This window comes from Crocuta crocuta, unplaced genomic scaffold (genome assembly GCF_008692635.1).
Source record: "Crocuta crocuta isolate KB4526 unplaced genomic scaffold, BGI_CrCroc_1.0 scaffold364, whole genome shotgun sequence".
NCBI lineage: Eukaryota > Metazoa > Chordata > Mammalia > Carnivora > Hyaenidae > Crocuta > Crocuta crocuta.
Genome location: NW_027532603.1, coordinates 1,224,975 through 1,248,708, shown reverse-complemented (window position 1 = coordinate 1,248,708; position 23,734 = coordinate 1,224,975). Strand labels below are relative to the sequence as shown.

At 38.3% G+C, this 23,734-nt stretch overlaps 1 protein-coding gene across 2 annotated transcripts in view; it reads right to left on the bottom strand.

The window, feature by feature from the left end:
• CTTNBP2NL (CTTNBP2 N-terminal like) overlaps positions 1-23,734 on the bottom strand; it is a 54,885-nt gene that overhangs the window by 6,538 nt on the left and 24,613 nt on the right. For both annotated transcript variants that reach the window (XM_077780185.1, XM_077780186.1), the window contains exon 4: positions 3,772-4,002. In XM_077780185.1, coding sequence (XP_077636311.1) covers positions 3,772-4,002 — 231 coding nt within the window. The remainder of the gene's footprint in view (positions 1-3,771; positions 4,003-23,734) is intronic.

Below are 23,734 nucleotides of genomic sequence, written 5' to 3'. Positions count from 1 at the left end.
AGAAGATGTGGTTAATCTATACAATGGAATACTACTCGGCAATGAGAAAGAAGGAAATCCTGCCATTTGCAATAACATGGATGGAACTGGAAGGTATTATGCTGAGTGAAATAAGTCAGGCAGAGAAAGACAGATCTCCTATACTTTCACTCATATGTGGATCTTGAGAAACTTAACAGAAGACCATGGGGGCACGGAAGGGGGAAAAATAGTTTCAAACAGAGAGGGAGGGAGGCAATTCACAAGAGACTCTTAAATACGGAGAACAAACTGAGGGTTGATGGGCGGAGGGGGGAAATGGGTGATGGGCACTGAAGAGGCCACTCGTTGGGATGAGCACTGGTGGTGTCTGTAAGCGATGAATCATGGGAGTCTACTCCTGAAGCCAAGAGCACACGGTATACACTGTATACATGGTATACACTGGCTAACTGTATGTTAGCCAACTTGACAATAAATCATGTTAAAAAAATAATAAAGTAAAAATAAAGTACAGAGAAAAAAATAATAAAGGGACATTTCCCACATAATCCCACCCATAACTGCAATATTCGGAAAGGCAAGGGACTTCCTAGCAGCTTCTGCTCCTCCTGCAGAGGTACCTTGGCCCAGAGCTCTAGGGCGGAGCACCGCCCTCCCCGTGACCATTTCTCATCCTATCTCTTCACTAACGATTCTCGTGAACCAAGGGAGAAAAGTTTCTGGCACACAAAGCTCCTCTTTAGACACAAAATGTTTTCATGTACCAAAATGAAAACAGCTTGGTATACTTCCATCCAGTTAAAAAAAAAACATAAATAAACCCTAACTTGGGCAACTGGCTGGCTCAGTCAGTAGAGCATTGGACTCTCGATCTCGGGGTTGTAAGTTCGAGCCCCATGTTGGGTGTAGAGATTACTGAAAAAAAAAAAAAAAAAAAAAAAACACAACAGAATGAAACAAAAGCAAAAACAAGCTCTAACTTTTCAATTTAGTAGACAGACAAGCTTTTGGCTAAGGGTGTTAGATCATCTCCTCTCCCTCAGGAGAGGCCTCTAAAAACTATAGAAATGGAATGAAAAGATGACCACCCGTGAAGGCAGAAAGACTGGAGCAGACAAGAAATGTTAAAAGAGGGAAGGAGGCAGGAGGTGTGGTGGCCACTTTGGGGTGGGGGAAGAAGCCGATTCTCCCTGCAGGGGCGAACCTGGAGGCAGCAGGTGCTGCTGAGCAACGGTCAGATGTGGGATAGGAAACAAGAAGACTGGCTCACAATCTGTATTCTCCAGAAGTTACTTGCCTCTTCCACCTGATTTCTGTACAAAGAGTGTTAGGCATCTACTGCCTGGGCATTAGGCAGATGTTTATCCTCAGAGGAAACAGAATGTGACAGTCTCCGGATTTGGGAATACTAGAAATGACAGAGAATGAGGGTAGGGAAAGGGGACCGTTTGTTTTGGGAAGGTGGGAAGGTAGAAAGGGAGGTAGGGTGTAAGATAAATCTGCAGCTATAATGAGAGGAAGCAATTTTTTTTTTTTTAATATTTTTATTTATTTCTAGGAGAGAGAGACAGAGAGACAGCATGAGCAGGGGAGGGTCAGAGAGAGAGGGAGTCACAGACTGAAACAGGCTCCAGGCTCTGCGCTGGCAGTCAGCACAGAGCCCGACGCGGGGCTCGAACCCACGAACCGCGAGATCATGACCCAAGCGAAAGTCGGACGCTAAACCGACTAAGCCACCCAGGCGCCCTGAGAGGAAGCAATTTAAGTGTCAAGAATTGATAAGGGCGTGGGGGCGCCTGGGTAGCTCAGTGGTTGAGCATCCAACTCTTGATTTAGACTCAGGTCATGATCTCACAGCTCATGAGTTCGAGCCCAGCACTGGGCTCTGTGCTGACGGCACGAAGCCTGCTTGGGATTCTGTCTCCCCTCTCTCTCTCTGCCCCTCTCCCACTCTCTCAAAAATAAATAAATAGACATTAAAAAAAAAAAAAAGAACTGATAAGGGGGGGGAATAGTATATCATTTAGAAACATGGAATTCACCTACCAAAATAAATGGTCCAAAAGATAAAAGTGGTTGTCTCTGAATATTGAGAAGGAATGGGGAGAGGTGGACCAGGGAGCTCTCTGTTCATAATAAGCAGAGTAACCGTATAATTTACTGTTCAAACCACACCACTTCTGAGAGTCAAAGGGGGTATTCTTAATGACTGTCCCAAGGCGACAGACATCAACTGGACTGTCTTGGGCAAACAGGGACAATGAGCACCCTAATTATTAGCCCCTCGGAACTATTTGATTTGTAACAAAGTCAGTGTTTTACTTCAATAAAACACTTGGAAAAAGGTAGGCGGTCGATTCAAAATATTTAATGCTCACTTAAAGGAACATACACTGAAATATAGTATTAAAGAATTGTGAATTATTTTTAACTTCTTCCTCTCTCTAATCACCTTGAGTCACAAATCACCCCAACACTACACCTTTCATGGGCATGACGGCCGGCCAGCCATTCAGCACAGTTCAACTGCTTCATACCGGAAAGGGGACAAGGGCCTGCCTATCAGACAAGGATACTGTAGAGCCTTTCTTAGAGGATTGAGAAAGCCCTCCAAATTTAGGCAACTAACCCACACCCACTGATACATTTTAAATTGGGCATAAATGTTTTTAGTTCACTTTATTCTAGAGAAGGTTAAACTCTTCTGTGTCTTGGACAACTCTGAGAATTCAATTAAAGATACGGGGAAAAAATTTACATTCTACAAGAATGCATACACTTCTGGCATTGTGTATATTTTCTGGGGGATCATGGGACATCCAAGGCCCACCCATGGTTAAGAATCTCTGCTCTGGCCTTTCATTTGGACACTGTGAAGACTAAGAGGAATCCTGGGCAAGACCTATACCTAAGCAATTTGTCAGGTGCCTTTGGAGCAGCTGGCTGTCTAATGCAGGCAACCATAAAAGTAAACTCAAGTTCATCAATTTGCAGCCGCTGACCCCTTTCTTCAGGGTAAAATGCTTCCTACTAGATGTGTTGATGTCTCCCTTGCTGGTATAAATCTAAACCAATAGTTTTAGAAAATGTAGATTCTAGCCAAGCACCTTTTACAGGCCAGGTTTGAGCGGTAAATGACAGGTTGGGGAATAAAATCATAAGCATTAGAATTCCAATGAGATGAGGTAGAGGAAAGCACAGGTTTGTCTTCTAACTAGGAGCTGTAAGAACATGAACACACACACACACACTTTCCTAATAGGTTCGAACAGCTTTAAGGTAAACAATCCTAGGGACTGTTTATAATTTTATGAAAAGTAAAATGCAACGAAACTCAAAAGTAGGAACACGTGAAAATAATCTACTGGCTTCCATGTTTATAGTCAGGTAAATCCTCTGTCTCCTATGGCATTCCCCAAATACCTGCTAATCTTGCTTTTTTCACGTAAGTAAGCAAACAGAGAACGCTCTGTTCACCTACAGGCTTGGCCAAACCCCAGTCTGGATGGTCAAGAGCTGAAAAAAACATCGCCAGGGTTCTAGAGCGTCACACCAGGAAGGAATGCCATCTTAAGTAAGGGGTTGGCATACTCCCTAAACAGAATGTTTTGGATAACTTGTGTTTTCTTTCTGATCTCTTGGCTCCGGTGGTAGGCTGAGGGGCTTCTGACACCAGGGAGACCCACACTAAGTCTCCATGGAAACCAGGAGCTGACAAGCAAGTCCCAAGTGTTATTTATCAAGTCTCCCTAAGAGTTTGTGTGGCGCAGGGCAGCCATGTGAACATACTTTGCGGTGCCTGCTCTCGGCGGCGGCCAGCTGCGACAGCATGTGCTCCTGCATGGCCTTGCACTGTTTTATCACCACCTTCAGAACAGAGAGTGGGTTGGTGCAGACTGGCTGCTTCTCGCCATCGTTTTTCTCCTTCAGTGTTTCGAAGTCTCTCTGCAGAGCCATTAAAGGATCGCTGATGTTGTACTTTCCATAGCGTTCTTCAATGAAGGTATCTCTGTGTTGGGCCTGGGAAAGAGGAAAAAAATTCAGTATTTTGCTTTTTCGAACAATTGCGGAGGGAGATTTGCAAGTAGTTACACATTAAAGGGGGCGGTGGTAGTACGAATGGAACCTGCTGACCACAGACCTGACGACTGGTGCTTGAGCCATCTGAAAGGAGAAATGACATCAGAGAGGGGGCCTGGTATAATATTAACAAGGACAACTACTTATGTAGGGCTAACTATCAATTAGCTGTTGTTATAAACGTTCATATTCACATTAGATTATTTAAATTTCATAAGCCTATAAGGTTGTGTTATCATTTTCAATTTGCAGATGAGAAAACTATTAAACAGTGGTCAAGAAACCTGTCCCAGGTTACTCACTTAGCAAGTAGGATTTAGGGGCGCCTGGGTGGCTCAGTTGGTTAAGCATCCGACTTCAGCTTGGGTCTGTGAGTTTGAGCCCTGTGTTGGGCTCTGTGCTGGCAGCTTAGACCCTGGAGCCTGCTTCGGATTCTGTGTCTCCCCCTCTCTGCTCCTCCCCCACTCATGCTGTCTCTCTCTGCCTTTCAAAAATAAATACATTAAAAAAGGTTTTTTTAAAGTAGGATTTAAACCCAGGCAGCCTGGCTTTAATGTCTACGTCCTTAGCCACCAACCGACTGTCTCTGCTTATGCATGCTTGTACTACCAGCAGGTATGGCTTATCTTTTGTGTCTGTGTTATGGTGTTTGCATTTCTAAAATATGGTAAGCATGATAAATAAATAAATCCTGTTCCTTTAAGGCACCATCTCAAGATAACCACATTCCTGACCTTACTACACGTTTGTGTGCGTGCACATGTGTGCTTGTGTAAGCATGTGAATTAAAGGGGTAAAGATTTGAAAGACTGAGCGCAAGACAGAATCCTATTTTTACACCTCCCAATTACAAAGCGAATCCTCAGTTAAATTTTGAAATAGTCTGTGTACCATTTTAGGATGGAGAAAGACAAGACCAATTCCTGAATTGGCTATTTTTATTTTTTAAATCATGGCGAAAATAAAAGAGAAAAAGCTGGTTTTTAGTTACATTTTTAAAAGAAATCATATCAAACAACAGGGACACATCAATGTTTTCTTTTCACCAAGAACATCTGTTTAAGTTGAGGGGCTCTTGGGTGGCTTAGTTGGTTAAGTGTCTGACTCTGGCTCAGGTCACGATCTTGCAGTTCAGTGAGTGCAAGCCGCACATAGGGCTCTGTGCTATCTGCATGGGAGTCGCTTAGATTCTCCCTCTCTCTCTGCCCCTTCCTTGCTCCCTCTCTCTCTCTAAATAAACAAACATTAAAAAAACAAAAAAGAGAAGAACATCTGTTTAAGTTGAGTTTTATACCTCAAACTTGAGATTGACAACCTAGCTATTAATGTCCTAAGGCAAATCCAGGTTCAGAAAAATGTTTAGACAAAAGAAGCAAGAGAAAAAAAAAAAATCAACCTTTAAAAAGCTGAAATTCCAGGGGCACCTGGGTGGCTCAGTCGGTTAAGTGACCGACTTTGGCTCAGGTCATGATCTCGCGGTTCGTGGGTTCGAGCCCCACGTCGGGCTCTGTGCTGACAGCCAGCTCAGAGCCTGGAGCCTGTTTCAGATTCTGTGTCTCCCTCTCTCTCTGACCCTCCTCTGCTAATGCTGTCTCTCTCTCAGAAATACATAAAAAACATTTTTAAAAAAAGTTGAAATTCCACTTTTCTTACGGCCCATTGTTTTGTTGATGATTTCCATTTCTGTCTGGTTACTGATGGTAAAGTAATGATTATTGGTACTGAGACTGGTTTAGTAGGGCAGAAAGGCAAACGTAAACCTGAGTATTTCTAGGGCTTTCTCCTTTTCGGAACAGCGCAGAGAAGAAAGTGGGATGGGGGAGCAGGGCTGGCAGTAGGATTCGTGACCTTGACAGATTTGCTGAGAAGCTGTCTCTCAGGTTTGAGTATATAGTTAACTAATCCCTAAAAACACGACTTTAAAAAACCCACACTGTTATTATCTTGCATAATTAATAAGCATCCCTGAGTTACGAGTCCTAGACGAGAGCTTCTCTGAGAACAGCTGTTACGCTGTCTGTTTTCTCTCGAAGTACTTCCCAGTAATTCCATAATCGCTTGAGTGGTAATTACAAGTTATACAAAATTGGTGGCTTTGCACTTAAATGAAAAGAATCCGTGGAATACTCTAAACAGGACTCCTTGTCACAAAACAATTCTTGTAAGTATGTTCTACTATGGGGCCCAGATATGGGAAGAGTGAATTCAAAGTTGGTATGTATTATACCAAACACTGGATTGGAAAATGGGAGACGGAATATGGTATTTTTCAGCCAACCGCACACCTCCATCAGGTAAACAGTATGGATGACAGGTTTAACAGAACAAATCATAACCAAAAATAGATGTTAGGAACTGAAGAATGAAACAGTTTTAGTGGAGGTGTGTATGGGTATCTATTTCTACCTAATAAACCACTCCCAAACTTGGCAGCTTAAATAGTAAACTTTTTTTTTTTTTTTTTAATCTCATAGTTTCTGAGGGTCAGGAGTTTGGAAGGGGTTGAGCTGGGTGGTTCTGACTCTGTGTCTCGTGAGAGTGTAGTCAAGCTGCTGGCCAGGGCTGCAGTCATCCAAAGGCACAACTGAGGCTGGTGCATCCACTTTCCAGCTTAGGCACATGGCCTTTGGCACAGGCTTTGATTCCCTGAATGTGCTGGCTTCCCATAGAGCAAGTGACGTGACAGAGAGAGAGGGAGAGAGACAGAGACACCAAGATGGACATGCGAGTGCCTTTTATAACTTAATATCAGAAGTGACATACCATCACTTCTGATGTATTCCACGGGTCACACAGACTGGCCTGGTACACGTGGGAGGGGACTGCACAAAGGTGTGACTATCAGGATGTGGGGTCGTTGGTGGTCCTTTGGAGGCTGGCTACCCCAAGGGAACGACTAGATATGCCACCTCTATGGTTTACATCTCAAGTCAGAATTTAGAGACAAAGTATCTACTAAATACTAAAAACTGTCAAGGCTGGGTTTTAATACTTTCATGGCATTTCAGCTATTTTATAAGAAAATTGTCATGATGTGGATTTGAGTTTTTGGAGGAGGAATTCAGTCCTAGAGCTAAAATGAATCCATTTCTTGCAGTTTCATTATTTTCACTTCACTGACAACATGTATTTTAACTGAACAGAAATTTCTATGTTGTCAGAAAACATCATGGTCTTTCATTTCAGACAACAGGAAAATAATTGGCTGGTTAGACAGATTCAGTGATAAAAGGTATTACTACAGCAGACAAAACATACTAGTCATCTGTTACTCATTTTTCCTGTCAAGGGGGAATGAAACGCACCATTACTGAAAGTTTAAGATAAAAATCATATAAGGTCCTTGGAGTCTGCCCCTTTCACTCTCCAAAATTATCAGCTTTGCTATGATAAACTTCAAAAAGAAACATAAAGCAGTTACCTCATCTCCCCTCCCCAAGATTATTTATAGTATTACATATCTATCATACATTATGTTATGTAATGTACATAATGAGTATAATAACATAACACATAAAATAGTACTCTAGTATAATAGTACACCATTATAGTAACATATAAGTGTGCATGTGGATATTTCTCTATCTATACATTTTTTTTTCCAATATTAAAATAGGAACCTCTTTATTCTTTGGATGATAATCACCAACATGAAAGATGCTTCCAAATCTAAAAGTGAAGATAAGGTCTACTTAACTAGGTTTACCTTCAAGTATGAGTTTTACTTACAAGACTCAGGCTGGTACCCTAAATGGATTAGGATACATCTTTGCAATTTATTGCCAATTCGAAGTGATATTTTTAGAAGTAATCAGTAATATAAACTTTGTATCTTTAAAAATCTCTGAATACCTCCATGCCAGAGACCAGAAAGACCAAAGAATGTGATTCCAGAATGGTTTTAATTAATGCTACACCAAAAGCATGTTGAAAGCTATCCTTTTCAGGGATGCCTGGATGACTTCTGTCGGTTAAGCCACCTCTTGATTTCACTCAGTTCATGGTCTCATGGTTCATGGGATCGAGCCCCATGTTAGACTCTGCACTCACAGTGTGGAGCCTACTTGGGATTCGCCATCCGCCCCCTGCTCATTTGCTCTCTCTCTCTCAAAAATAAGTATACAGATAAACAAATAAACATTAAAAACACATTTTAAAAAAGCTCTCCTTTTTACATACAAGTTGAATCTACTAATTTTCAAATAATTTATACTCTGGAGCCCCTGATAAAGTAGCTGCATGAATAACTGGAAATAAAGAAACCATTCTAGATAGAGAGATAACAACATTATAAGTGCACCCTTTGTTTTAGAAGTTTCTTTTACTTGCTGAGAGAAAACTGGATTTCAATGTTTGACAGTATTAATAAAAGAAGAGTTAGCCACATTTAAATTAAACTTTAATTTTTAGAAAATGGCACAAAATTTAACATGAAAATTTTCATGACTTATTATTTTTTTTAATGTTTTATTTATTTCTAGGAGAGAGAGAGAGAGACAGCGCGAGCAGGAGAGGGTCAGAGAGAGAGGGAGATACAGACTCTGAAACAGGCTCCAGGCTCTGAGCTGGCAGTCAGCACAGAGCCCGATGCGGGGCTCAAACCCACGAACTGCGAGATCATGACCTAAGTGAAAGTCGGATGCTTAACAAACTAAGCCACCCAGGCACCCCAAAAATTTTCATGACTTAAAAAATACTTCTAACATATTATTGAAAACCCGTAATTATTTTTTTAAAAAAAATTATGTTTATTTACTTTTGAGAGAGAGGGGTGGGGAGTGGGAGCAGGGGAGGGACAGAAAGAGAGGGAGAGGGACAGAGAGAGAGGGAGACAGAATCTGAAGCAGACTCTAGGGTCTGAGCTGTCAGCAGAGCTGGATGCGGGGCTTGAATCCACCAACTGAGAGATCATGACCTGTGCAGAAGTCGGATGCTTAACCAACTAAGCCACCCAGGTGCTCTTTACTTCTAACATATTTTAAAAATACTCCTAACATATTATTGAAAACCCATTAATCCAACTAACCATAAATACTATTTTCTCAAATCCAGTCTTCTCTATACATTTATTTTCTTTAATAACTTTTGGCTCTGGAGTATAACATAACTGGTACTGTATCTGGGCTCTACTACTTTCTATCTGTTTACCATCAGCAATTCCCTTAACTTCTCTGTACCTCAGATCCCGCATCTGTAAAATGAGGGTAACATACCTATAGGTTTGTTATAAAAATTATAACAATTTATAGTTATAGTTATTGTAAGTTATAGTTACAGTAATTAAACGAGTAATAAAGAATGCTTCCTATAAGTACTGGTACTTAGTAAGTACTATAAGTAGGAATGAGATTTTCAATAACCAAGTTTAGAGTATAGATTTTCCTTTATTTTAGACCTAATAATTAATCCTATTCCTGGAGATTTAAGATTCTATAAAATCTGGACTAAGCCAGGAAATCTTCATTAAAAGCAACACAAAATTCACCAATCCCCAGATAACTCCAAAGTAATACATCACCAAAAATATACTGGGAACCTCAATAACCAGTAACAGTATTTATTTATTTAGTAATTAATCCTGAACTGGTATGTGACATTTTACATAATATCGTCGATTGGTATTTATCTCCTGCCTTATGATTAAACATTTCTCATTTTTCCTTATTTTCTTCCTGCCTAGACTGTATGTAATGACTCAAAGGAAAAAGCATTCCTCATACATCTTTCTTCTTCCTATATCCTATATTTCCACTTAAGCTCAAAACATTTAACAGATGTTCACTTTCCAGCTTTTTCCCGATGTCTCAGCCTCTCCTTACTCTCTTCATTTTTAGTGAGGTCAATATTTTATTTTGCTGTTCAGAAAGTCTACAATTTACTTAGTATAATCATTTAAGGTAATATTAATTTATACACTTAGCAAACTGACTTTAAAATAGGATGAGCTTCAAAGATTCCCTCTGGAGTCAGCTCGCAACCGCAGATGTTTATAAAATCACTTATTTACGTAAGGATAGATGACCATTTATTATTATTTGACTAAAGTGCACTAAATTCTTTTGAGGACTAAAAATGGTAAGTTTAGTACAAACAGCTATGAAGTGCGATACTTCTAGCTCAAAGGCTGCTTGTTGACAGAATATGGGTGAACAGCTTAATGTAGCTGCTTCAACATTCAAATTCCAAAGGGTCTTAGGAAAACTCTTAATGAATTTGAAATTAAATAAATAAAATATTCAGTTTTGTTGTCTTTGTTCTGTTTTATTTTTGTGTGTGTGTGGGGAATCTATGTGTGCTTCGGTTGAAACAAATTACGTCTATATTCTGGACTGGGTCTATGTAAATAAGTTTTCGAGTTGGGGAAGAAAGTGGGTAAAGAGATTTAGTAAGTACTGAATAAATTAATGCTCTTGAACATAAATTAGAATTTTAAAACATAATTATAATAGCATATTAGATCCTAATCTCTTTTATTCAGGAAGCTGTATAATGAGAGTTGACGTCTATCTCATACCATGCACAGGATGACATGGCCAAAAAGCACATGAAAAAGTTCTCAACTCCTTAGTGATCAAAGAGATGTAAATTAAAACAATAATAACACTAGAAACCCACTAGGGGGCGCCTGGGTGGCTTAGTCGTCTGACTTCACCTCAGGCCATGACCTCATGGGTTTGTGAGTTGGAGCGAAGGAACCCTAACCCTGTGCACTGGGCTCTGTTGTCAGGGAGGAGCCCGCTTCAGATCCTGGCTCCCCCTCTCTCTGCCCTCCCCCACTCGTGCACACTCTCCCTCTCAAAAATAAATACACACTAAAAAAATTTTAAAAGCCCCTAGAAAGGCTAAAATTAAAGACTGACAACATCAAATGTTGGGAAGGAGATGGAGAAACTAGAACACTCACCCTATTGCTGGTGGGCATGTAAATGGTGTCATTACTTTGGAAATTAATCATAAAGTTAGAAAAACGTCTACGTACAGTTAAGTATTTATCCAAAAGAAATGAAAACATAAATCTACACACAGCTTTATGTACACACACTGTCTGAAGCAGCTTTATTCATAATAGCCACAAACTGCAAATGACCGCAATTTCATGGTGAAAAACTTACAGCAGCAGTTGTGTCTGGGGATAGGGGAACAAGGAACCAGGAAGGAGCACAAGATGACTTTTTGGTGTGATGGGAATGTTTGTATCTTGACGGCGATGTAGGGATGTATGCATTTGTCAGAACTTACTGATCTGTGTATCATCACTTAAGATCTGTGCATTCCACCTACCTAAATTGTATATCTAGTTCAAAAATATAAAAACACATAATGAGAGTAAAGGGAAAAGGAAGTTATATGTAATATATGATTTATATATAGTGTTCAGGAAACATGGGATGTTTAATCCAAAGCAATTTTTAATAACAGCAGAAACAATGAAGGAAGGGCTAATACTGTATAGTTAGTGCTTATTGCCTGTCAAGCAGTGTGCTTGGTGTTTTACACATCTAATCTTATCCGAACAAATACCTCTGGAGGTATACATCACGTGTATATCTCCATTTTATAGAAGAAACTGAATATTAGACTTTCCCAAGGTCAGAAAGCCAAAGTTAAGTAGTGGAGAAGTACAATAAATGGTATATAGTAAATACTGAGTATGTTAGCCGACTGAGTAATACATAAACAGATATCCCCTAGGACTTTGGAGAAATTAATTTCAATTGAGTAAGTCTCCATCAGTGGCTTAAAAATAAAATAGAACAGAAAAAGACTGCAGAGCATTGAATGTTGTGAATAATGTTTCAAGAAACTTTCCTTATGACCTGAGAATATAGGGGTGTGTGTATGTATGTGTGTGTGTGTGTGTGTGTGTGTGTGTTCCCTGAGTGACAATAGTGAGTCCCTGTCAAAGTATGAAAAACACTAGAATAAAAAATCCAATTAGTCTGACTCCTGAATCTATGATTTTAAACAGTTTAAACTATCATGAATACATAAATTCCAAAAGAAGTAATAAGGAATCAATCTTATTGTTTTATTTTAAACTAATGAATGTTATAAATGTCTACAAACCACAAGATGTTTGGCCTAGTATCAAATATACAAAAATGTTAACAACTACAACAAAAAAATCTCTGTCTTATTAGGGTTAGACAAAACCAAAACCAGCACTGGAGAAGTCTCGGAAAATTTTCTGGACATATGGCTGGTTCACAAGAGCACATGCTTTGAATGCTTTTATCGAACACTTAATGTTTGCTGGGTACTACAAATGCTAAGTGATGTGGGCAATGATAAGAGAAGAAAGAATTGACTAAGTAAGATGTAGTCCTTTGCTCTTAAGGAGCTTAGAATTTGCCAGACAAGTTTAAGGCCCAAGAGCAGAAATAAACAAGCTGCCTCTGCTTGTTTAAATGTTTTCTAAACAGTATCATTCATGTTTAAAGGAACACCAAGTACAATTTATTTGATCAGGACTTTCTAAGCCTCAGACCTTACACTCAGAAGGAACAGGAAGGAAAAGACCAATCCTGGAAGTGGGCGGGTGCTGGCAGATAAATGGGACTATCAGCAACTTAATGAATCACAGGAAACACCATGAGGTTGAGGGGGGCATATAATCCAGAAACTGTCTCTGAAGTATTGCATAAGGAGACCCAGACCGCAGACTATATAACCCAAGTGTGATACTTCAAGTAACTATGAACTTGAAAAACTTCTTTGTTAGAGATGTGCTCAGCCTCTTTAACTCACAATGTATTAACAGTGCAGAAACTCACTTCGAGGCTAACATAGTTAAAAAGAGCTCATAAAGAAGATTGAAAGGGTTTCTTCTTCTAGTTAGGGGATTGGATGGAGGAAGCTGTAGGACTGGGATATGAGACAACTCGAAACACTTTTTCAAGGCGAGATTCTTAAATCGCAAACACAGTCTGATACCGCAAGGAAACATGGCAAGCAAGCAGCCGCTCAGAGGTAAGGTCTCAGGAAGAGGGTCCTTATTTGCCTAGCCGAGGAGCACAGAGTGTTCACATTGAGAAGTGTAGTGAGGAAACAGGAATAGGAAGCTTGTGGGGTAGAGGACAGTGATGGGGGCGTAGAGACAGGGTGAAATGAAAACGGGGGCTGGTGTGGTTGCAGAGCCACAGCCACACCACAGTGAGCACGATGTGAGGGCAGGCAGACAGAGGCAGGGGCCGTGCTAATTACACATCCTTGTGCCAGAAGGGAGAACAGAATATCTAGGATGATATATTAAGAGAGATCAAGCCCTATGTCACAAGTCAGAGGCTGCAAAGGTGGCAACTTCTATTGTCACTGCACACTGATGTGGAGGGAGGCAGCTAGCTGGCTGTCTAGTTGGGAAGGATGATTTTTCTTTAGAGAACAGAAGGGGAAGAGGAGTAAAGATGCCAAGATTGAAAGTAAAAGGTGGGCTCTAAGTGCAGAATGGGTGTTTCGTGACAAGTTTAAATGTGAACTGGCAATGCTCATCACTACAGTAAGGGACTGAACAAACATATGTCACCATGGACAAGAACAGGCTAACCAAGACCCCTTTACTGTTTTAATCCCAAAGGGAATAGATCTGGCTCCATTCTAAGCTTCTAAGACTGCTTCAGTGCTCTTCCTTAAATGACTTCGCTCAGCCTCATTTGGTAGTCAATTTGTCCCAGGAAAGAAAGGACAAGGGACTGAAAGGAAGATTAAAAAAAAAAAAATATTTTAAGTAGGTTCCACAACCAGCCTGTAGTCCAATGTGGGACTTGAAATCAGGACCCTGAGATCAAGACCTGAGCTGAGATCAAGAATCAGGCACTTAACTGACTGGGCCACTGAGGGGCCCCTGAAAGGAAGATTTTAAAGGGAAAAGCAATCCATTTGGAAAGCAACCAGAGACAGGGGGGTGAGGAAGATTCTGGGAGAGCCAAAAGCAAAAACAAAGACCCACTGGAGAAATGGGAGATAAGTAAATATATTCTGAGAGACAGAGAGGATATGTATAATTTAGACAGATGCCCATAGAGGTCCTTAGCTGAAAAGTCTGGGAAATAATACTTCTGTATATATCTAGACAGATAAAGAAAGATAAGCAAAACTGTACTCTTTAAAAAAAAAAACTATTTTGGGGGCACCTGGGTGGCTCAGTCGGTTAAGCATCCGACTTCGGCTCAGGTCATGACCTCACCATTTGGGAGTTCGAGCCCCATGTCGCCCCGTGTCGGGCTCTGTGCTGACAGCTCAGAGCCTAGAGCCTACTTTGGATTTTGAGTCTCCCTCTCTCTCTGCCCCTCCCCCACTCACGCGCTCTCTCTCAAAAAAGAAAAAATGTTTAAAAAAATACTATTTTCAATGAGGCGCACAAAACTCCCGTTACTAATCAGTCAGGGAATGCAGATGACCGCATCTCAGTTTGATAGATGGACCCTGAGAGCTTGTTTGGAGGTTCTAGCAGGGGAGTGCAGCTACCGGTATACCCTTGATCAGAGAATGGTCCTCCTCTATTGGGGAAGGTCGTCCTCTTCAACTGAGCGCGCAGCCTCGGGAGGGATGCCCTTGGAGTGGTGAGGGAGGAAGGGGACACCCGCCTAGCCAGCCACATCAGCCGAATCAACCCTGGCAATCAATGGGGTGACAGATGTCACAGCCAGACTGCCCTCACATCCTCAATTTGATAGGAAAGGAAAGGACGCCAAGGTACAATGTCAGTTGAAAACTAAAATATGATCTTTCAAAAAACAAACAAAATATGGTTGTTCTTTTTTTTTTTTAGATGAATACACATGCATGGTGAACAAAGATGCATCTCTCAATTATTTGGTATCCTTTACTACAAATACAGAAACAAACATAAGCAATGATTTCCTGTCTGAAGAACAAATCGCTCCTTCTTAGTGCAGAGTGAAATGTAAATAATGTCACCAAGTGGAAACTGTCAACAGGAAGAGTAATGAAACTATATGACTACAGTAAAGCTTCTCTTCTCAAAAATCTGAATAAGGGATGATATATTTTGAACCTTGAGTACACTGAAGTTAGACCGAAAGAGCCTGAACTATTCTGTCATATAACAAATATTCCCAAAGAACATCTGAGGTTCTAGGTATTTGGGATGTAGTGCTGAACAGGATTAAGTATCCATCCATCCAGGAAGAGAAATCTCAGCCCTAAAGAAGAGAGAGATGAAAATCTACCACCTGTGATCCTTATCAGTGTGAATTGATACATTCCCATATTATCACTAATTCAGTGCAAAGAAAAAGAAATCACATTAAATCTGATTCAATTCTACAAAAATTTTATTGGTAAAATAATGGGAGGCAATAAGAACAGAGCCTCCTGAATTTAATAACAGTCACACACTCCTATCTACCAACGAGTTCAGTCTTTTGTTGAATAGACAGCTACTGAAATTGAGTCAAATAATTTTTTTGAAGTTATGCGTTCCTCTGAGAACTCACTAGGTGGAGTTAGCTTTCTGATGAGAAAATGCTTTCTGTTGTTGTTAAACAATGGAATATTATGAAGTACAGATACAAAACGGAGCCAGGAAAAATACTTTGAAGGGTTATAGGTCTCCTGCTATGATAATAACAGTTCGTGCAATTTTCATCACGTAGCTGCTCGTGCGTACACAGTCAGCTCTATTTGAGTCTGTGACCTGGGAAAGGGTCTGCTTTGAAGAAAGAATGTGTAGGTGTCCTGTTCAAAAGCAGAATTTGAAACTTCGTGGGAAATCTACTCTGCTTTTTTGGGAGAAAATCAGGGATGTGATGCTAAAGAGCTCATGCTTTCCACAGGCATGCTAGGCTTGTGTCTATGCCCTTAACTATATTTCAGAATTAATACAGATTTATGTGAGAGGATAAACCACTTAGAAACAAAGACAGTTACAAAATAAATGTTGTTCTTATTTTCATACTATATTTCTTAAAAATAAAAAAAATTTTTTAAAAAGTTTATTTATTTTGAGAGAGACAGAGAGAGGGGGAGGAGGGGCAGAGAGAGGGAAAGAGAGAATCCCAAGCAGGCTCTGTGCTGTCAGCGCAGAGCCCATCATGGGGCTCGATCTGACGAACCTTGAGATCATGACCTGGGCCAAAATCAAGAGTTGGACACTTAACGAACTGAGCCATCCAGGCACCCCTAATTTTTATTTTAATTTCATCACAAATGAATATTTTCTCATAAAAATTTAATTATACAGATAAAGCCAAAGTCCTTCCTGAATACAAGCCAGTCTCTCCTCCTCAAGAGTTCTTAGCATAATCAGTATCTTCTCAGACCTCTTCCAAGCATTTCCAGAAATGTGTGTATGTGTACTTTTCTCATTTATTGTGTCTAGAGATAGTTCTAATAAGTCAGTACAGGGAATGTTTTCTTCTCATAAAAAAAAAAAAAACAAAAAACCCAGTTACATAATATGCCATAGTAAGGATGTACCAGTTTACATTGCTATATTTTACCAAGGGACATTTATGTTGTTTGCAATTTTCCAATCCTGCATTAAACAATACTGCAATGAGCGTCTTTGTGCATAGATGTGAATAGTTTGGTAGAACAGATACATTACTCTGCTTTTCTAGGCAAATAAATGCCCAGGTAATGAAATTCCCTGCTTCATTCTATATATGCTCCCTGTCCATAAAGATTTTCAGCAAATATACAAGATGGTTTCCTTCTGTATTTAAAATTTTTCCTGTAACTAGCCACACTGAAATACTAAATGAGGGGGCACTTGGGTAGCTCTGTCTGTTGGGCATCCAACTTTGGCTTAGGTCATGATCTCATGGTTCGTGGGTTCGAGCCCCGCATCGGGCTCTGTGCTGAGAGCTAGTTCAGAGCCTGGAGCCTGTTTCAGATTCTGTATCTCCCTCTCTCTCTGACCCTCCCCTGCTCATGCTGTCTCTCTCTCTCTCAGAAATAAATAAAAACATTAAAAGAAAAAAAAGAAATACTAAATGATGGACCACAGGCTTTAATTTTACAAGCAACCTCTTTGTCTTCCTTGTCTTCTCTTTAAGGGGAGCCACTAGAAATAACCTCTGATTAATCCCAAATCACAAGGCTAACACATGCAAAGAAGACACAATAAGAGGAAGTCAAAATAACAGGAATAAGCCATTTCCCTTTTTTATTTGTTTTAGTTTCAGGCTGAATAAATGCGATGAAATTCCCCACTGCTACAAACTTCTCTGAAGCCTCTCCCCAATGGCTACAGAATGATGTGTGCTCTTAATAGGTAGCATTTTACAAGCTGAATTCCCCCTTTTTCTCTCAAAGTCATATGAAAACCAGGCCAGAAAGATGTCAATTAAATGAGAAATTTGCTTTTTTGGGGGAACCTTCACTCTTGATCCACTAAATGCCCTAATTTGTAATATGAAAGATGGCATGTGATAAAAAGTTGTATAGCAAGTAGCTGATATCAGATGATTATTCTTAAGAGTTAGCTGTTATATATGGTACTCAATGTTTTTCTTTCTTTTTTAATGTTTAGTTTTGAGAGAGAGAGAGAGAGAGAAAGAGAGAGAGAGAGAGAGGAGAGATATTTTCCTATGCTCACTGCTCTGTGCATTATTTTTTCACTTACTATATCTTGGAGATTGTTATCCATAAAGACCTCTCATTCTCGTTAATGACTTGATAGTATTCTGCAGACCCTATTAGTAGAATTCTACTAACAGACATATAAGTTGTTTCCAGCATTTTGCCAATATGACCAATATTGCAAAAAATGTCCTTACACATATATCTTATTGTATAGGCCTAAGTACATCTATAGGTTACATTTCTAAAAGTAGATAATGAAACTAGGTTAGTAGGATCACAATCAGCCTTTAAGGAAAATAAAGTACAAAAGAAAAGAAAATAGTGTAGTATAGTATGGCATGGTATAAATATTATAGTAGGACACAGAGTTAGTATATATTTAGTGAAATTTTTGTTTTAATTAATACATATATGTTGGTGTGTGTGAATGTCCTGCACTGTGGCAAAATGATGGAATGTATTTCAAAATGTTTGAAAGATACCTCTTTAGCCTCTGGTATGATAAAAAGGTATTTTTATCATAGCTTTCTTCTTCTTCCCTTAAACTCTATGATCTTTTTATTGCATAGCTTGGGAACTTAGGTTGGTTTTTCAAGCAGAGACAGTTGAAGTATTTAGAGTGCATTGGGAAAAGAATAATATTAATATCAGGAACAACAAACAGGGAAGAATTTAACTGTAGTTCTAATTAGCTCTAATATCTTTTTCTACAAAGTGAATAATATGTGACTAAATTATCTTCTTAGGGCATGACTATTAATACAGAAATCTGAACAAGCAGCTGTTGTATAAAAGTATTGCTATTTAAAAGCAAGTACTTCTAATTTTAGGGCCCTTTTATCCCTAGCTGCTTTCAGAATTTTCTCTTTGTCCTTATATTTTGCCAGTTTCACTATGATATGTAGTGCAGAAGATCGATTCAAGTTATGTCTGAGGCGAGTTCTCTGTGTCTCTTGGATTTCAATGTCTGTTTCCTTCCCCAGGTTGGGGAAGTTCTCAGCTATAATTTGTTCAAGGACTCCTTCAGCACCTTTCCCTCTCTCTTCCTCTTCTGGAATTCCTATGATACAGATATTGTTCTGTTTGATTGTATCGCTGAGATCTCGAACTCTCCTTTCATGTTCCTGGATCAGTTTATCTCTCTTTTTCTTGGCTTCCTTTTTCTATAATTGTGTCTTCTAATTCACCTATAGTACTTCTAATTCTAAAATAATTTACATACAATACAGAAGTTTTGAAGAAAAAAATTAAAATTTGTGTATGATTCCACTACCCTGGGACAACCACTATTAACACTAAAACTACAAATTTCAATATATTTGTTTGAGCCCTTTTTCTGTGTATACATACATACACACACACACACACACACACACACACACATAATTCTTATAATCAAGATTAAAGGACCTATTTAACATTATGACCTGCTTTGCAAATTTAACATTATGCTGTAGGAACATTATTACTATGTCATTAAAACGTCTTCATATGTATCATGTTTTAAAATAGCTATACAATAGTCCACCACATGGATGTATTACTAATTCATGTAGCCATTAACCAAGTGTCACTTTTTATAAAGACTTAATTGGAACTAGATCAATAAAACTATGTTATCATGAGCTGTTTGAAGGTAATTGGAAGTAACTTGTAGAAAAATTTTTTCTGTAAGTAGATTTTTACATAAAGCCATTTAGACTACAGCAACTCTCCTCAATAAATAGGTGTCCTGAGATTAGTAAATTTAATAAAAGAAGTCAATATTGAATTTTTATTTTAAAAGGTTAAGAGGTAATACTATGTCTACCTATTCTGCAATAACTCACTCTGGAGCAGCATTCAGATATAGAGTTGTTGCCTATAAAGAAATTCCCTTTAAAATGAGTTATCTTCCTGTGGTCCAAATTAAGAAATAACTAGGAAATAATAAAGAAATAATATATATATATTTTTCTAAATGTTTATTTATTTATTTTGGTAGAGTGTGTGCATGCAGGGGGGTTGCAAGTGGGGTCAGAACAGACAGAAAGAGAGAGAGAGAGAGTTCCAGACAGGCTCAGGTGCTGTCAGTGCAGAGCCCTACATGGGGCTCGATCTTCTGAACATGAACTGTGAGACTATGACATAAGCTGAAATCAAGAGTCAGAAGCTCAACCGAATGAGTCACCCAGGCGCCCCAAGAAGCAGTGTATTTTGATATCTATTTCCTGACTTGTCAAATGACATACTAAACTATAATTTAAATCATTCAACATGAAAAGATAATCTTAAAAATATAATCTTTAATCTTCAGTTAGATTACTTCTGTTACTCCTAGGAAAGAGGTAATAATATACTATCAGAAGGTGAAAAATGTGCATAGTGTTTGTTTTTTCCTCTTTCGGAAAATTATTTATCCAAAATAAAAAATGAAATCATTTATCAAAAAATAAGGGAATTACTTATTAAAACTAATAAACACAAAGGATAAACACGACTTTCAAAGGAATAGTTCATAAAGCACAGAGTACTGTTTCTTTTTTTGAGATGTTTATGATTTTTAAATTACTATTAAGTTTTGCCATTGGAAAAATAATTCTGAACTCTATTGACAGCAGAATGTTAAAAATTAAATTACAGAATTATAGTTTCTAAAAAGTAGTAGAGCAAAGCTGAAAAAGCTACTACGCATCACACTACTTGATCTAAGAGAAAGTCAATAAGGAGAGGAAGCTCTTTTTCAGACAATTATTTCAGATACAGAGCAAGGACAAAAAAACCAATTATCCTCTCAACTGATATAGCAAAAGCACAGGACAAAATCCAATATTCATTCCTGATTAAAACTCGGCAAATTAGGAATGGAAAGAAATAGCCTCCACTTGATAAAGAACAGCTGTGAAAAACTTACAGCCAGCATTATATGTAATGATGAAAAACTTGAGTGTTTTCCCCCTTTCCCCTTGTCAAGAATGAGACAGTGATATCCTCACCATTCTGAAATTGTATTGGAGGTTCTAGCCAATGCAACAAGGCAAGAAAAATAAAAAAACATTTAGATTAGAAAAAAAAATAAGTAAAATGGTCTTTATTTGCCATCATGAGTATCTGTAGAAATCCAATGGAATTTATAAAAAAAGCTATTAGCACTATTAAGTGAGTGTAGCAGTTTACAGGATACAGAATCAATATATGAAATCAATTTTATTTTTGTATAACAATAAAGTCAGAAATTAAAATTAAAAACAATACCATTTATCATATCATAAAAAAGAGGAAATACTTAGTGACAAATCTGACAAAAGATGAGAAAGACCTATACATTAAAAACTATAAACTGCTGCTCAGAGACCTAAATAAATAGAGAAATACCATGTTCATGGATTAGAAAATACAATATTGTTAGATGTCTATTCTCCCCAAATTGATATATAGATTCAATGCAATCCCAATCAAGATCCCCACAGGATTTTTGGAGAAACTGATGAGCTGATTCTAAGATTCATATAGAAATGCCAAGGAGCATGAATAAACAAAACAACTTAGAAACAAACCCCACAAGTTGGAAGAGTAACACTATCTGATTTTAAAATTTACCACAGTAATCAAGAAAATATGGTACTGGCATCAAGGTAAATCAATAGAACAAAACAAAGAGTTTAGAAATAAACCCAAAAATATATGGAAAACTGATATGACAAAGATGCCAAGGCCATTCTACAGAGGAAGGATAACCTTTTCAACAAATGGTGTTACAACAACTGGACGTCCATATGGAAAGAAAAGAAAAGACTTTGATCCATATGTTGTACTATATAACATATTAATGAACTGAAGTTGTATTGTAGACCTAAGCGTAAAGCTTAAAATTATAAAATTATAGGAAAAAAAACATAGGAGAAAACATTTCTGACCTCGGTTTAGGAAAAGAAGCAAAATCCATAAAAGAAACATTGATAAACTGGACATCATCAAAACGAAACACTTTTGATCTTCAAAAGATATAGTTAAGAGAACGAAATGACAAGCCACCAACTCGGAGAAAATATTTGCAAGATATGTAACTAATAAAGGACTTGCATCTAGATATATCAGAAATCCTCAAAACGCAATAATAAAAAAACAAGTCAATTTTAAAATGGTCAAAATCTTTAACAAATCAGAGAATATAGATGGTGAAGAAACACATGAAAAGATGCTCAATGTCATTTATCAATAAAGAAATGCAAAATAAAACTACAATGAGATATTACACACCTATTAGAAAGGCTAAAATTAAAAAGAATGGCCATACTAAGTGTTGGTGAGGATGTGAAACAAGAACACTTATACATGACGGGTGGGAATGTAAAATGGTATGACCACTTTGGAAAACAGTTTGGCAGTTACTTAAAACAACAACAGACATACACCTACCAGGCGAGCCATTCCATTCCTAGGTATTTATCCAAAAGAAATGAAAGCATATGTCGATACAAAGCCTTGTATATGAATGTTCAAAAGCAATTTTATTTGCATAAGTCCAAAACCAGAAACAATGAAAATGTTCATCAACAGATGTGAAACATACACACACTGGAACACTACTCAGTAATAAAAGGAATGAACTATTAATACAGTAACAACATGGATAAATCTCAAGTTAATTACACTGAGTGAAATAACAGGACAAGAAAAAAAAGTACATTTTGTAGGATTCTACTTATATAAAATTCTAGGAAATGTAAACTAATCACTAGTGTATTGGTGGTTTGGGTGCAGGTGTGGGAAGGAGCGGGGGATGGTTAGGTAAAAGGGTTACAGAGGAAAATTTGCCAGGGGAGATTGGACATGCTCATTATCTTGATTGTAGTAATGGTTTCATGAAGGAATATATCAATTTATCAATTTCTACATATTAAATATATGCAGCTTACTGTATGTCTATTATAGGCTGTTTAGAAAAACAAAATATAAGGGTGCCTGGGTGGCTCAGTTGGTTGAGCGTCTGACTTCGGCTCAGGTCATGATTTCACGGTTTGAGCACCGTGATGGGCTCTGTGCTGACAGCTCAGAGCCTGGAGCCTATTTCAGATTCTGTCTCCCTCTCTCTCTGCTCCTCCCCTGCTCTTGCTCTCTCTCCCAAAAATAAACAAACATTAAAAAATTAAAAAAAAAAAAGGGGGGGAACCTGGGTGGCTCAGTCGGTTGAGTGTTCGACTTCAGCTCAGGTCATGATCTCGCAGTTCATAGGTTCAAGCTCCGTGTCAGGCTCTGTGCTGACAAACAGCTCAGAGCCTAGAGCCTGTTTCAGGTTCTGTGTCTCCCTCTGTCTCCGACCCTCCCCTGCTCACACTGTCTCTCTCTCTCTCTCTCAGAAATAAAAAAAAAAGTGAAAAAATATTTAAAAAAATTAAAAATTAAAAAAAGAAAAACAAAATATAACAGTATGTCAAATCAAACAATAGAAAAATACACAAAGAAATCAATGGGAAAAAATAAATGCTAAAAAGGCTTCCACATTGTCCCTGTATTTCCTGTTTTCATTATAGGCGTGGGGGGGATATAGCATAACATCTGTTTCATGGCCCAGAGCACACCCTTAACCCTTGCCAGTTGTCTCAAAATACATACTTTTGGTGGTTGGGGGTAGGGACAGATCAACTCAAAGCCATCAATTCCCATGAGAAAAATAAGCTAAAGTATAAGCCCTATTGACAACAAAGATTTAATCTAAAGATTCATCTTTCTTATGAAATACCAAATTATTATCAGTATTTCTTGCTTTATGGAATATACTTTCGTTCCAAAATGGGTGGACTGTAAAACCTAATAATAATAGCTAAGAGTAAATGAACTCTGAGCACCTTGAACAGCATTTAGTATCTCATCGAATCCTTACAAAACCCTTATCATTTTACTGATAAAGCTTACAGGGTAAATAACTGGCCTAATATCACACGATTAAATGGCAGTGCGCTAACCTTTTGATTTGAAACCTCCATGCTCTTAACAGCTACACTTAATTAAATATTCTAATTGATAGTTTTGTCGACTGCCTAGTAATAATCTTTATGTCTCTTTTTTAAAAAGCTAGGATTTCATGTATGGACTTTGATACTCGAGAGAGAGTAGGAATAAAAAATATCACCCAATCCACCAA